Source organism: Siphateles boraxobius, unplaced genomic scaffold (assembly GCF_051911475.1).
Source record: "Siphateles boraxobius isolate OS27281-9 unplaced genomic scaffold, OSU_SipBor_1 6, whole genome shotgun sequence".
Taxonomy (NCBI): Eukaryota; Metazoa; Chordata; class Actinopteri; order Cypriniformes; family Leuciscidae; genus Siphateles; species Siphateles boraxobius.
The window spans coordinates 25,459,073-25,474,809 of record NW_027509186.1 but is presented as its reverse complement, the minus strand read 5'-3'; the positions used below and the strand labels follow the sequence as shown (position 1 = coordinate 25,474,809).

General features: G+C 36.8%; 1 protein-coding gene across 5 annotated transcripts in view; it reads left to right on the top strand.

The window, feature by feature from the left end:
* sez6b (seizure related 6 homolog b) overlaps nt 1–15,737 on the top strand; it is a 197,198-nt gene that overhangs the window by 78,156 nt on the left and 103,305 nt on the right. For all 5 annotated transcript variants that reach the window (XM_077208421.1, XM_077208419.1, XM_077208420.1 and 2 more), the window contains exon 2: nt 14,543–15,268. In XM_077208421.1, the coding sequence (XP_077064536.1) occupies nt 14,543–15,268 (726 nt within the window). The remainder of the gene's footprint in view (nt 1–14,542; nt 15,269–15,737) is intronic.

The window sequence follows — 15,737 nt, the reverse complement described above, 5'->3', positions numbered from 1 at the left end:
AAATGCTGTTTTGGCAGCCCTCTCTGAATAAACTCATTAACTTTTACAGAGGCGATGAATGAAGCATAAGCGTGAGATACTCATATGAGGTGGATGGCTGATCTCTGTGGCCTGGCCGCTGGACTGTGACCGAAACGGAGGAGAGAAGTGGACGATCTGCTCATGATCTCAGAGTTTTATGCATATGCAACTGTGCTATTGTGCTGCATTTGTGAATGTGGCTGTAGTCATTTTGAAGCCAGAGCTGTTTTATTATAACTTCATTATAGATAAGTTTGAACAAACTGTTTAGCCACGGCTTTAGGCTTCAAAAGGATGAGATTCTTTTGCAGTATTTTAACATTTCGTTACCTTTCGGCACCCTGCTTGAGACGATGATTTTTAGTAGGACATCTTCATTAAGAGCAGCAGTAAAAGCTATTCCGTGGGGATGGATATTTGGCAGGCTTTGAAGGGTAGCGGTGGCGATGACTTGCATCATGCTAATGTGCGTTTAGGAGGTGGTTTCCTGGCATTAACAAAAGGTCATGTGAAATGAGCACATTGGAACCATTAGGATGCAGTTATTTGTCAGTCCCTGAAGAGCCGTGCTAGTGAGCTGGAATGAGAAGCGTGCGTACGGAGTGTAAAATGCTGTTTTAGCAGCTGTTAATGAAGGGAAATGAGTGTGCTGACTGAGGCAACATGGCGTCAGGTGGCACAGACTAGCCACCTGGCAAAATCCAAAGACCTTTGCAAACCAAAGGAGGCAGAATAGACGTTCTCATTAGTCATCATGTGATAGTGTTGTGTTCTGTGGCTTTTTGCTTAATTGCACTCTAAAATACAAGAGAGAGGAAATAAATGCAGCCGTATGTGTTTTCATCCATGAACAGTTTTAGTATATTCAGGGGGCAGTTGGCGAAGAATCTACCATTTATTACCTATCTGCATTTGTTTAAGTACCCGATTCACCGAAGCAGGAGTTGTTGACCTTTACAGGCCCAGGGACTCACCTATTCTGTCTCCCAATATAAAAAAGGTAGATTTGTCCAATTCACACAAAAATGAATGACTCTTTTATACTTGTTCTTTTTGGGAAAATAAAAACATAAAGCAACAACCAGTGTCGTCACATTTACAAATGTCTAAATGTGACGACATTTACACATTTGTAAATGACTCTTTAAATCCGGTTCTTTTTTAAATTATTTATAAAAATATACATGAAATGTTATTCACAAACAGATGAGCTATAAATGGGAGATTTTTAGTAAACCAAAACAAATGCAGATTAATTTGATTCATAAAAAATGACTCTTTTAAATTGGTGTTTTTAGTGAATCAAAGGCATGCAGTCAGACTAGTCTAGTCTGGTTGACAAACAAATGACTCTTTTAATTTTTTTTTTTTTTTTAGTGAATCAAAAAATGAAGTGAAATCAGTGTAGCCTGATTCACAAACAAATGACTACATGGGTTTTTAGTCAATAAAAAACATACTCCACAACCAATGTAGACCTATTCATGTACAAATGACTCCTATGGACTGGTTCTTCAAATTAATCATTCACAAAGTGTTAATGATATTATAATATTTTTTAACAATTTGGCATTGATATAGCAACAGTTTGAAGGAGAAGCAAAGTTTACTTCAGCTGGTTCAAATGAGTTTTTGGTTGTGTTTCGATTTTTATATCTGCATCTGTGTTGCATAGTTTGGGGCATGTTGTTGGGCTTTTCAATTATTATTAATCTGTATTATTTTTTTATTTGTATGAACACTATATGGGAGGTTCCCTTTGTAAGCATTTACAGCTGAGGGAAAAAGTTACATTTGTAAGCAAAGTGGACAGCTTTGAGAGCTTGTGAACTGGAATCAAATTGAATCGAAAAAATCTGTATTGATACTCAGCCCTATTAGTGATGATGCATGTGGTGCAACAGTTTAGTGAAATTACCCCAAAGATACAAAGTCCAAAGAAAGTGCAGAAGAATTATGAGAGCTGATAGTGCTGCATTCAGCAATCTTAACCCTGGATTGGAGAGAAATTGGATCTTGTTTTTCTGTTTTGCCTTCTCAGAGTAATGAGATAATGACGGCTGGAAATTAGAGTCTAATGTCATTCAACGTCTCCTCCTGTGTATTGCCTGAAGAGGCTGATTAGCCTGTTTTCCATCGCAAAGTGTTTCAGCTCTCCACTGATATGCTGCTAGTGTTTTGTTGAAACCTACTGTGCACAAATATACAGAAAGTTGGTATTGTTAAGGCAGTTGTAATCTTTGACACTAGCCGCCATTCAAAAACGTTGTCTAAACTGTAAAATATGTAGATGTATTGCACAAGAAGTTAAAGTATTATGTAGATCATTTTCAAATTACATCATGGATCATGCCTGCAAAACTTCTGGGGGAGTTTACTGACTTTTTTAAGGGTTGCATTTTTTTACAAGTGGTGAAAAAACTGGTATAACAAAGCCAGCTTCACAGCATGTGTAACAAACTGTACACCCAGAGACTCAGAGGTTGGTCTTTTTTCATAGCTCATTTATATTTCATATAAGTATCAATATAATCTCAGATGTTTATCATAAACGTACTTGAACAAAAATACATTGTGTGTGTGTGTGTGTATTTGAAAGAAGTCTCTTAAACTCACCAACGCTGCATTTGTTTGATTAAAAATAGAAATAATAACCAGTAATATTTTGAAATATTATTACAATTTAATGTAATGGTTTTCTATTTTTAATAGATTTTAAAAATGAAGGCCTACATTTATTCCTGTGATGATAAAGCTGAATTTTTAGCATCATTACTCCAGTGTTCAGTGTCACATGATCCATCAGAAATCATTCTAATATGCTGATTTGCTGCTTAAGAAACATTTATTTGAAATAGAAATATTTTATAACTTTATAAATATCATTACTGTCACTTTTGATCAATTTAATGCATCCATGCTGAATAAAAATTAATTTGTTGAAGAAAAAACACACTGACCCCAAACTTTTGAATGGTAGTATAATCTATGCAATTTAATTACATTTGACATTTATTAGAAAAGGACCTCTTTTAATTAGTCTGAAAATCAAAATTTAGTTTTTAGGATTTGGTTATTAGCATAATAATACAAAGTATTATTTAATTCTATTTCAAAGATTTAGCCCATAAATCATCCATTTTAAGATAGTATACAGAGTAAGTAACATTCATAGCATAGACTGTGAAGCATGTAATAACCATGACAGTTTCTGTGGTAAAACTTTACAGCATCAGATGTCTCGGTTTAATGAAGCGCAGTTTTCCTCGGCACACAGATGACACGGATTAGGCTCTGAGAGCAGCGCCTGCCGATTGGCACTGTATATGAAGCACAGGGGAACATCTCTCAGTCTTGCTGGCACAGGCAGGGAAAGATGAAATGAAATGAAAGCATGTCTGGATTAAAGCTTGTTAAGGGGAAGAAGAGCCTTAATTGCTCTGGCTTTGTACAGCCTCACAAAGAGCCAGCACTGCTAATCTGTTGCTCAAGGGTGAATGTTTTCTGCATCCAAACAAAAGGCAGTTTTTTAGCAGAAACACAAAAGACCTGTATTCCAGGAAGGGTCTCAATAAATGGAAACGAAAGTCTCCGGTGTGCAAAGGGAGATCAGGAGCTGAGTGAATGGAGTGAAGAAAGTGATCTGTTTGGGGGCTGCTAATTGGATAAAAAAGGGGGCCATTTATCACTGCTGTTTTTGTTTATTGTTTTAATGCTCATCATTTGACTGGTCAGGAAGTGTAAATAGGGCATCTTCTTTGTTAAGGAGCATGTTTAGCATCAAACACAAAGCAAGCATTTCTTTTGTTGTGAAGATTTATGAAAATTCAGACTCTGGAGAGAGATAGTACATTATATGCATGAAACATAAATTAGATGCATATTAAACACGAGAACATGGATGATCAGTCTAGTATATTATTGCATGGACTCATGCAAACCCTTCTTAGGCCCTCATGAATGCATCTAAAGTGCTTAATTCTTATATTATACCACAGCAGAGCAAATCCAGTTTTCCGTCTTTTTCCCAGTCTGACCCGACCGCGGTATGTCACTGACTTTGGCTGGAATCTCTTTTCCCCTTGAGCTTTCTCTGTCAAAGCTGTTTGTTTTGTAAGCTAAAATGCTCACTGACTGAAGCTTGTGCACGAACACGCTGCAGTCAGGACACTTCTGGTTTGGGGTTTTATCAGGTCAGTGAGCTCAGGCAGACTCTTTGACTCAGTGACAGATTGTTTATTCCTATTTAGGCAGCATATCAAATTTTCACCATGATCTGTTCAAGGCTGCCGTGTTCAGAAATGTGACATATTGAGGTCTTGTACCTCAAAATGATGTCTGATGCTGATATTTTATATCCTGTTTCTCTGTTGCCTCAGTATTAGGATACTAGATATGCACACTCTGGGTTGGCATTCGTGAGAAGTGTTTCTTGTTACTTAATGAAGTTAACATGACTGTGAAGTGTTTGTCTCTATATAGATTAGAATTGGTATCTTTCTAATGGTATCTTTCACATATTTAGCTCCTTATTATTGATCAAAGTAATATCAGAATTTAAAGAAGATGGTGATGAATTAATTGCAAGAATCATTTTTTTTTAGTAAAACACTATATTTTTTTATTAGTCTTAAGTTTACAGTGTTATAAATACTTTTATTCAGCAAGCAAGCTTTAAATTTATCAAAAGGACCAGTAAAGACTTTTTCCAAGAAGTTTCCAAAATGTACCAAAAAAAATATACAGTTTTCAACATTGAAAATAATAAGAAATGTTTCTTGAGCACCAAATCAGCATATTAGAATGATTTCTGACTGGAGTAATGATGCTGAAAATTCAGCTTTGCATCACATAAATAGATTACCTTTATATTTTATATATATATAATATTAATATTTCATAATATTTCTGTATTTTTGATCAAATGAATGCAGCCTTGGTGAGGTATACTTGTTATATATACAGTCTAAGGTTAACAAAATCCCTATATATAACAAGAGGGGAAACCATAGTAAACTCATTCAACCCCTCAAATTCAATTTGCCATCTGAAAAGAGTCCTGAACAGCATGCTCCATTAGTCTTTGTAGTCATTCTCTACTTTCATTTGGGAATGCCACTAATAACGCTACAGCAAGATGCCACAACAAGGTGGAACAGCATGTTTTGTGTGCTGAAAAGCCTCTTAGAGCAAACATGAGCACACACGGTTTACTCAGCAGATTATGATCAGCCCGTGACATTCAGTGCCCTCCCGTGGGGTTTAATTGAGAACATAATTTCACTTCTCTCCCCATTTGAAGAAATAACAAGGGAGATGAGTGCATCTGTAGCATTTGCAGACGACACATTCCCATTAGTCATTGCACTGAAGTTTCTACTGAAGAAGTTGAAACTGACAATGGAGCTGGTCTGAAAAGACTCTATAAGCGAAGTGATGACCAAGCATTACATCCGATTCTGTTTAATTGTATCTCAGACATGCTTGTGCCAAGATTATTACTTTGTTACGGACAAAAATCAAGAGTGCTCACATGATGCTGCACTACAAGGACAGACCCCTGGAATAAACACAGCCAGGCTTTGTTCATGGACATGCAGCAGGTTTAGATACCATGCATATATGTCAGAAACTCTCAACAACAGGAATCTCTTTTGAACAACAGTGATATAAACGGACATTTTCTTGCTTTGTAGAATTTGCATGCACCAAGCATGGACAGTGCACAGTTATTTTTTAATCTTAAAAGTCCAAATAGGTGAATAAGTAATAGTCAATATCAACTGACAGTATTTTGTTAATTTTATAAGCGGTGTGTTCCTACTTAACACTGTTTGTCACTTTATACGTTGGGTCTCACTTTCTGCTCTGGTTTGTTGATTGTCTTTACAAATGGTAAAGGGAAGGAGATCAATACATTGGCTGGGTAGTGCTCTATCTCTGTTTCTCCACTGGGATGGAGTAGGTGATGCCTGCCTGAGTGCATCACTGGCTCCTCTTGGCTGCTGGTCGATAAGCAGCCACTGATAGCAGGTGTCCTTGCATTGATCCGCCCTGCTTGTTCTTTGTCTCTGGTCATTATGGAGATGTGAGAGTGACCTTTCCACTGCGGTGTGCAGAATGGAAGAAAGGACACGTATTGAGGACTAGGCCCCTGTGCTGCTGTGTGTAGCAGGGGGCACAGCCTTTAACTTTAGATCTAGCACACAGGTGAAGCCTCAGACATCTCCAGAGGTGACAAGGGGAAGTGACAGTAAAGAGTTCAGTGACTCTAAATCATGAATGAAGACATAGAACGTTAGAAGTTAGAAGACAGAACTGTGATATGTGTAAGTATAGATTTATAGCTATTGCTCTGCAGAGATTTATAAGAGATTTTTACTAGGCTATAGCTTTACTTTTGCAACTTTGTAAGGATATCAATTTAACAGATCAATTCTGTACAATTTAAAACTTTATTATAAGTAGAACTTTTTACATTTTGTGTGTGTGTGTGTGTGTGTGTGTGTGTGTGTGTGTGTGTGTGTGTGTGTGTGTGTGTGTGTGTGTGTGTGTGTGTGTGTGTGTGTGTGTGTGTGGGTGGGTGGGTGGGTGTGTGTGTGTGTGTGGGTGGGTTGGATGGGTGGGCGTGTAGACACACTGTCACAGTTTCACACAGTTTGGACTGTTTTGCTGTGTGCACTATTTCCCGCCACTAATTTGTTGTCATGGTTTCTGGTTTGAGTCTTCATCACTCTCAGCTGTGTCGTTAATCACCTCGTTTGCATCTGTATTTATGTTTCTTTGTTTCTGTTCATTGTTGTCAGGTCTCATCAATATTTGGATGTGCTAATCTTTATGTGGACTTAGACTGCCTTATCTTCGTGTTCGTGTGTTCTAGCAACACAATATGTGACGCACACATATGTTTAAATGTATACTCACATGGTAAGCTATATCACAATGTTATATATTTTACCAACATTTATTTAAATTATAGTTTTATAATTATATTTTAATTTGTTTTAATTATTTGCTAATTTTTTCTGATATATATATATATATATATATATATATATATAGATAGATATTATTAAATTTGTATTTATTTGATTCAGTCATTTCTTTTATTATTTTTATTATTTGATGAATTAGGCAGTAATGTTGTAAAAATTTTAATCAGTTGACAGCCCATCACTTAAAGTTCAAATAGTGAGGATAAATTATCTTTATGATATTGATAACAATTGAATAGTATTGTTAAAAAAATGTTGTTCTTGTAATACTTTTCATCACATAGTAAAGATAGAGCTTCAAGATTTGAGCTAACACTCAAAGTTACTGGAGAGCCACAGCAATCACTATTACTCTAAACACTTAACAAAACCAATGCTGCTTTTTCTAGTTCACAACAGGTTTTTCTTAAGTTAGCGATGAGAGCAGCTTAAAATAACTGCTTGTTTCATCACAATTGTGAAGTAATCTGATGTAAATGACTGGAGCAATCACAATCCATGACTGAAGTAAACACAACACACTCAATTGAGTCTAGGAAACTGTTTTTCGCCTTTCTTCCCGTATCATCCCGCAGAAATCAGGTGCCCGGTAGACTGCAGCGAAGATGTTTTAGACCTTTTAATGCTCTGATTACTTTATCATCATATTTTATTTGCGTTCAGAGACTGGGTGACTTATTTGTGTTTCACAGGTACTGCAAATTACCTTTGTTATCTCTGATGAATTGTGAAAGATGTCAAACCAAACTCACTATTCTTTCCCTTGTAACTTGGATTGCTCTCTGTTGTGACAGAATAGGGCTGAAAGCGAACACTTTCTCTCCCAGCTTGAAGTTTCAAAGGGCCTTTGAATTATGTGTGACGGGGTTGAAGATAATGAAGGGTGTTGGAATGTGTCAGAGCAAAGCCGCAGAATTTGTCAGGCTTCTACCACACTGAAAAACGTTTCACATCGTCATTGTTTACTTTAGTAGATTCAAATAGTAGCAGATTGTGTCTATGTGTGTGTGTGTGTGTGTGTGTGTGTCTTTGGATGCATCCTTTGCTAGCATTATTCGAGAATGCCAATATGTTTTCCACTATGTTCTGTTTCCATGGTGTTTTTTTTTTTTTAGATCTTGTGCAAATTATGTTTACTTAAAGAAACTAGAATGAATCATGAGCTTTTATGGCATTTAGTAACTTTACAGTAACCTTATAACAGATTCAATCACCTGGAAAATGACATTCAGTCATTATTCACTCACCCATCATTTACATTTCAAACCCATTCAACACCCAGTTCAACACCCAGATAAACCATACATTTATTGATTTACTAATTCAAACATTATTTAATGAGTTGTATTAAAGATTCAAGGTATATCAAATACATTTAAGGGTTAAAAAAATTGAGTTTGAGTCTCTCTCTCTCTCTCTCCCTACCTCTCTCTCTCCCCCCTCTCTCCCTCTCCCTCTACATATAATTGGAGTCTGTGAGCAGCTCTCTGCCATCCAAATAGATTAATTATGAAGCCTTGTGTGTGTGGAGTGTAAGTGTTGAACTGTGAGTGGGGAAGACACGAATCAAAGAAAATCAATTTAGGGGGTGATGCAGCCACCTCATCTCACTTCTCCCCTTAATTTCCCTCATGCTCTCTGAAAGGGCTCATCATAACTGAAGTGACATTCTTTCAAGTTCCATCTGGGGATAAGTAGAGTTGTGTGTGAGCATGTATGCCTGTAAGCAGATGTGTGCAGTTGTTATATTTAGATCTGAGACGGTTACACTTACTTCATAATAGAACATTCTAGGTTCAAAATGAATGCGGAATATTTTTGGAGGATTTAAAAGCAAAATTCCAAATCATATAATTTCTTATAAAAAGCACTTACATTCATTATTCTCTTATAACTTGTGTATTATTTGAGCTCTTCAAAAGTTTGGGGTCAGTAAGATTTAATATTTTAAATTTATATATGTATTCAGCATTAAAATATCAAAAGTGACAGTAAAGACTTTAACATATGGTCTGTTTTGGTTTCGTTTGAGTGTTTTCTGTTTTACTTTGATTACTCCTTGTCAGTATTTAAGCCCTCAGTTCTTTCAGTTCCCTTGTCCGATATCATCAGTTTTATATGTTATTGTTTCCTCCTGCGGTCTCCTGAGTTTTCTGTTTGGATTTAATAAAAACTTTTTTTTTGTTATCTACTCCTTTCATCGTGCGCTTTAATACAACAGCCATTCGTGACAATTGCATAAAAAAAAATATATATATATATATTTAAAATTAATTTTGTTCTTTGTTCTACTTTCTATTAATCAAAGACCCCTGAAAAAAGTATCAGTTTCCACAAAAACATTAAGCAATACAATTTTTTTTCAATATTGATTGAAGATTAATGTAACTGAAGACTTGATTAATGACTGCTCACTGCTGAAAATGTGTTTGCCTTCATTGGAATAAATTACACTTTTAGAACAATTATTTTAAATTTGAATAATATTTCATAATATTATTGTTTTTACTGTGTTGTACTCTTTTTACTGTATTTGATCCAATAAATGCAATAAAAGAGACTTTTTTCATAAACTTTAAAGAAATCTTACCAATCCCAAATTTTTGAACAGCAGTGTAACTTTACACAGAAAAGGTTTGTAAGTGATTTTTTTCACACTAAATTGTTAACTGTGCACACTATTGAAAAAGCATTTTCATGTTTAAAATGACCCAGCTTACTTTCATTGTAAGTGCCTCATTAATCAAATTGCAATAACTTGCTTTAGCTCTAAAACAACTTTCCATTTCTGTCACTTAGCCCACACAGTCCTACACTGTTAAACAATACCCTAATAGCTTAATTCACACATTGTTCTAGCAAACTTGCATTCAATCTGGCTCCATTCTGATATGAAACACACTTTTCACTCATTTGCACTTTATATTCTCATTTAATATCCTGTTTCACTTGTAAATATGCCATATTGTGGAAGTAAAAGGGGTTGTGACCACCACTCGCATTGATTTTAGGCATACTTAAAGTTTGTAGAATGCATTTTGTTACCACCATCCTGGTGTTCTCAAAGACCTGCATGGAATAATTGGATAAATGGTCGGATTGTTTTATTCTGACCTAGTAAAAATAGGGTTAAAAAAATCACCTGTAGAGAATTTTTTTTTTTTTTGAAGAAAAAATGCCTTTCTGCAAACCGTTCCTCCAGTGAATGAAAATGCTCGGAAATGTAATCAGCTCCGTTTATTTAGAATTCTGCAGTCTGTTCAAGATAAGCCCCATTTTTAGTTACAGTCTTTGAAAAGCTCAATGATAAACATCAAAGTTCCTCTTGAGGCGGTTCTCCATCACTCAGTCGGCCTTTGTGTCTCTCCGAGTTGGACTGGCTTTGGCTGAAAGAAGGAGGTGGAGAGAGATAGAGATGGAGGACAATAAAAGAAAAGGACGGCATGACTGTTAATGGGAAGGAGATGGAGAAACCTTGACTTGGAAGGTAGATGAATAGAGAGGTGTGATGAGTCATTTAAGCTCCTTAAACACTAAACTATGTATATTTCCAGTACCGTGAACTAAGCAGTTCAACTTAAATGAGTGATGTCAGATGTAGTTATTTCCTCTGACAGAAGTGCAGTTTGATTTGTTTTCCCTCTTGTTTTCTTTTTCATAATTTAGACTTGGCAGTGTGCTTCTTCCTGCAGGGTTTCTTTCCCCACAGTGGAGGCTGAAGACGTATAGCTGTGAGGGAGGTGCTGTGTTAGTTTCCCTGGTGCATTATTGATGCTAGCTGTACACAATAGGGAGGGGAGTGCTTTGCCTCACAGTCTTTCTCTCTTTTTTTTGTAGTTTTCACTATAGCTTGTGGCTTGTGTTGTGTGTTTTCTCTCTGTATCTGTGTCTCCGTCTCCTTTTTCTCACCATCTGTCTCGCTCTCTTAAAACACGATACCGGTCTCCTTGCTGAGCTGTTATCAAAACTCACTTAAAGCGACAGAAAAACATCCTTCCAGGGAGGCAATAATTTAATCAATGCAAACAGTGGTAAGGAAAAACAAGAGTTAAGGTTTTGCTGAGTGGCATGTGGAAGGACATCACAGAAGAGTGCCCGCCTGCTGCCCGTCAATGTTTAGTATCAAAGTCAAACTCTCCGTCCTCCAACCACACAGCTGGTATGTGAGCTCTGGGAGATGAAGCAGTATCCATCTGTGTCTAGGCTGGTTTTGGATGGTGACGGGCGTCATGCACTTAGTATTTTTGAGGGGGCACCAGTTAGGGGGATGGTGTGCCTGTCCAGTGATCGCCTCGCATGCTTGTCACATGACACACCGCAGCCACAAAAAGACATGAAAGTAATGGGTCGGTGAACTGTGAAACAAATTGTTATTATAGTTTATAATAAAAATAATAACTTTAGAATTACATGCACAGTGTGTATCTGATATCAATAAAACACGTCGTCAAATTATATGTGAAATGACTAATATTGCTGCTTCCATATCAATGTGTATTTTACAAACTATAAACATTTTTTTTATATGTGTATTTAAATAACATAAAATAAACATTATATGGTTGAAAACACTGAGCAGTTGTGATACATGACAAGTGAGAACTTTAGACCTGCAATAAACCTTTAAGACTATCGTCTATCTTTCATATCTATGTATTTAGGCCTTTTGGAATAAATATTTAAAGTGGTGCCGATTTGATTCACAAAGTTACACAAACTATTTATTTATTTATTTGTTTGTTTGGTGGTTTATTCAGATGACATGCAATTATATTGTATTATATCAATAAAATATATATTGTATTTTGAGCCTACTGAAATGAATAATAAATTATATGGTGCCAATATGATTCACAAATATAGTTTTTATATTATTTATTTATATATAGTTGTATTTATTTAGGCTATTTATGTGTGGCAAACTTCTATTTCTACTGTAGCTCTAATATAAAAGTGCATGCAATTTGCAAAAACACTCGGGGACAACTTGTGACCTCAAAAGTAGGAACATTTTTAGGAGTATGTGAAAGCAGGAACGAAACCAGTTTGCTCCAGAGAGGTAATACCTGTGCTGTAAATCACTTTGGATAAAAGTGTCTTATAAATAATGACTACTAAATGATGTGCTTCTTTACAGATGTCTCAGGGCAACATTTTTGCATAAAAATGAGAGACACCCCACTTCTCCCTCCAGCTGTTATTTGCAGTTATTCTTCCTTCGTTGTGTTTCGCGCCTAAAGGGCACTATTTAAACAGGAGTTCAGTGAACATACCTATTTGCAAGTTAAGAGAAAATGCAACAGAGGGTAAAACAAAGCCCACACTCCCCCGCTGGTTTGTGTAAAAAGCTTCTAAGGCAAGCTGATGGTCATTTAAAAGTCAAATCCAGCCATTGAAGAGAACAGCACTGAGGGACCTTTGAACAGACAGTGAAGTCAGTCTGAGAGCTTCTGTTTATACTCCACCAGCACTAATGGAGCAAATCAAACACTCTCCTGCCTCAGCGCGCCACGTCTGTTTGGTCTTGCCTGGAGTTTTTAGAGGGGCTGGACTATGAATTGCTGGGGTTATGTGAAGTGCAGGGGGTATATGGGCCTTTTCACGTGGAAGCAGTTGAGAATGCTGATTTTTTTTTTTCAGACGCAAAATCCCTGTTACATTGAGTGTGATATGCATAGTGAAGCTTTTTTAAACTTTTTTAAGTTAAGAACTCCCAACAATTTGTGAGCGGCTCTTTTCAGAAATGTTTGTGCTCAGGGTGAAATTTATAATAATTCACCCCATAATATAAGGCACATTCATTACATTGAGACTGTCTAATATAACAACCTTGAGATTTGACATCAGTGATTTCATAATTACTCATGTAAGCGCACAGCTAATAAGGAAAACATGAACCAAAACTATGATTGACATATAGAGCTGATGATTTTTGCATCTAGGTGTTCTTGTCAAAAACTTCCTATCTGCTTTTGGGGTTTGAACTACAAATGGCAGAATTCTAAATATATGACAGGAATTGAGGAATTCCTGCCCTTTGCTTTGTCTCTCATGTGTCATTTTTTTTTTTTGCGTGGACGTGAGTAATGCGTTAGATGTCGATATGATTTTTACCCTCAAAGCAAAGTCAATCTCTCATAAAACACACATCACCGCTCTACGAAACGATGTGTATCTTTTGCTTCTGACACTTCATAGGATAGGGGGGGAAATAGCCCGTCAGTTCTGTTCAGTTTGAGATGTCATCCTTTCCCTTCCCTTCATAGGAAAGCTCTTCATATACACCGTGCTCCATTGTTGGAAGCAGATTGTTATTATTAAGTCGTGAAACAGAAAGAGAGTCATTAGGGTGCAAATGAAGCGTTGTGAAATCAAAAGTTTCCCCTCCTGAAGTCCGACTGATTACATCTCACCAGGTGCAGGTGGGGGAGATCCATTTTCACCGCCACACTTCTCAAATCCACTCATTTCCACGTGCCGCCTGATTAAGGTGTGCATTCATTAATTGGCTTGGGGAGGAGAGAGAGCATTCAAATGAACAATTATGGCAAAGGAGTTTATCTTTTTTTTTCTCCACACGCTCCGTGGCATTTTCAAAGCGTCTACAATCATAATCCATTTAGTGGATACTTTTCCATTTTGTTAATGTTCTGAGGGTTCTGACCCCACAGTTTGAATGCTTTGCAATTGCGTATGGCTGAATCAGAAAGCGTCACATGCCATATAGCACACAGTCCTCCTCTCCTTGGGTGGTAGAGACAGAAAATTAGTTGCAAGGCTTTACACAAAGGAGGGTGGCTGCCTTTGAAATATGTTAAAAGGGACTATAGTTGTTTGAACAAGTTATTATTGTAGTTCTAACCCACTGTTTTTAAATATTTTTATTTGAATTGTTTGATGAAAATTCCCTTTAAATTAAGTCAGTTGAATTTTTCATGGCATATTTATTAATTTCAGTTTTATTTGGATTAAACATTAGGTAAAATTAAAACATAAATATAGAGGTACACATCAGAATTCTGGCATCTTTATCGACATTTCTGGTTGAAACATAATTTGCAACAATTTGCAACATAATTTGTTTCACATGCTTTTATTTATTATAAAAGAACATACAGAAAATTATGAGTGCTCATAAGTTTGTTGTTTGCGTGTTTCTTTTTATAAAATATATATTTTATAGCTATAATTTTAAAATGTTCTATTGGTTTTCAGACAGTTAAATGCACATTTCACTTTCACTAAGTATTATTTGTAACAACATGAACATGAAGGAAATATATAGTCAAACGAGAAACACTTTACAATATGTTACACATTTCATATTTCATCCCCCCCCATAATCATTGATTCATTGTTTTGGATTGTTTCATTACTTTATCACTGACTTCATAATGTAATCTGATCAAAAAATCCTTAACAATGTACATATTCATCAGAAGTTTTGTTTTTGATGAGGTTAACACTGTTCTAAACTTACTGTATGTTTCATACTGAGCTCTGCTTTTATTGAATCCCTCCTCTAGGTTCTTTTATGAATGGGAGGTTACCAGTCACCCAAAGAGGAGGTCAGCTGGAAGCAGAGGACGGGTCTAACCCATATCACACTACACAGGACACAGACAGAGACCTGCCCCATTTCACAACCGCTCCTCCTTACCGTGGCCTCGACCACCATCCACCTTTTAAGCCCTACCCGCCTTACGACCCCCGAGGCCAAAGCCACGAGCAGTATTTTCAGGACAGCGGAGGCGCAGCTCACCATCCCACAGTGCCATCCTCTAGTTCCCATATCCTCCAGGATCTGTCCACACCGCTGGTCCCACACGAGGACATGCCTCCATTCTCTGATGTAGCAGCTCCCAGAACCACCACACTGGCTCCATCGGCCGCTGCCCTCACCCAGCCACACGTGCCCAACATCCAACACAAACCTTCAGCAGAAACTCAGAGGAGAAGCACAAAGGAACCACCGATATCCATGACCGTAGCGTCACTGACCACTACTGATGCACACACATCCACACCGCCTGCTTCCAAAAAGTTAGATACAGGTGATGACACTACGACCTTAAACAACGAGCCTATCCCGGTGAAAACAGACAAAGAAAAGTCCTCGATGATCAAGATACATGGCACTCCAGGAAGTGATGTTGCTGTAAAAGCATCATCAATGCCTGGGGCTTTGGATGATGAGACCACCACCTCCACCATCATCACTACAACGGTTATTACGACCATGCAGACGCCAGGTACCATTCACACGATCAGCGTGACTAAGATTTACATATATTTCTCACAGTTTTCTAATGCCTGATTCAGGGCTCTTCACAGTTTTACTTGCCCTGCTTGTGCCTAAAGATGTGGGTTTAAAGTTGCAACTGGATAAGTGATTTTGTGCCACTCTATTTGACACCTTTCTTACTATGACTTTGATAGTATTGTGCAGGGCCAGAAAAAACATAAGCTATCGACCATAATGTTTACAATAATTGCTTTTTAATTGTGTTTTCAATCTTGTTTTGTCCCTTTAAAATCACAGAACAATCTGCAAACCATATGATATTATGTATGAAAGTATTTTTTAAAGCAAAGGAATGTGTCATTGAAAATGAATATTAATTTGTGTTTTATATATGTATATTCAACTTTTTATTTAATTATTAATTAATTTCAGTAATTTCATTTCAGTGCCCCCTGACATCAATAAGTTTGAGCACT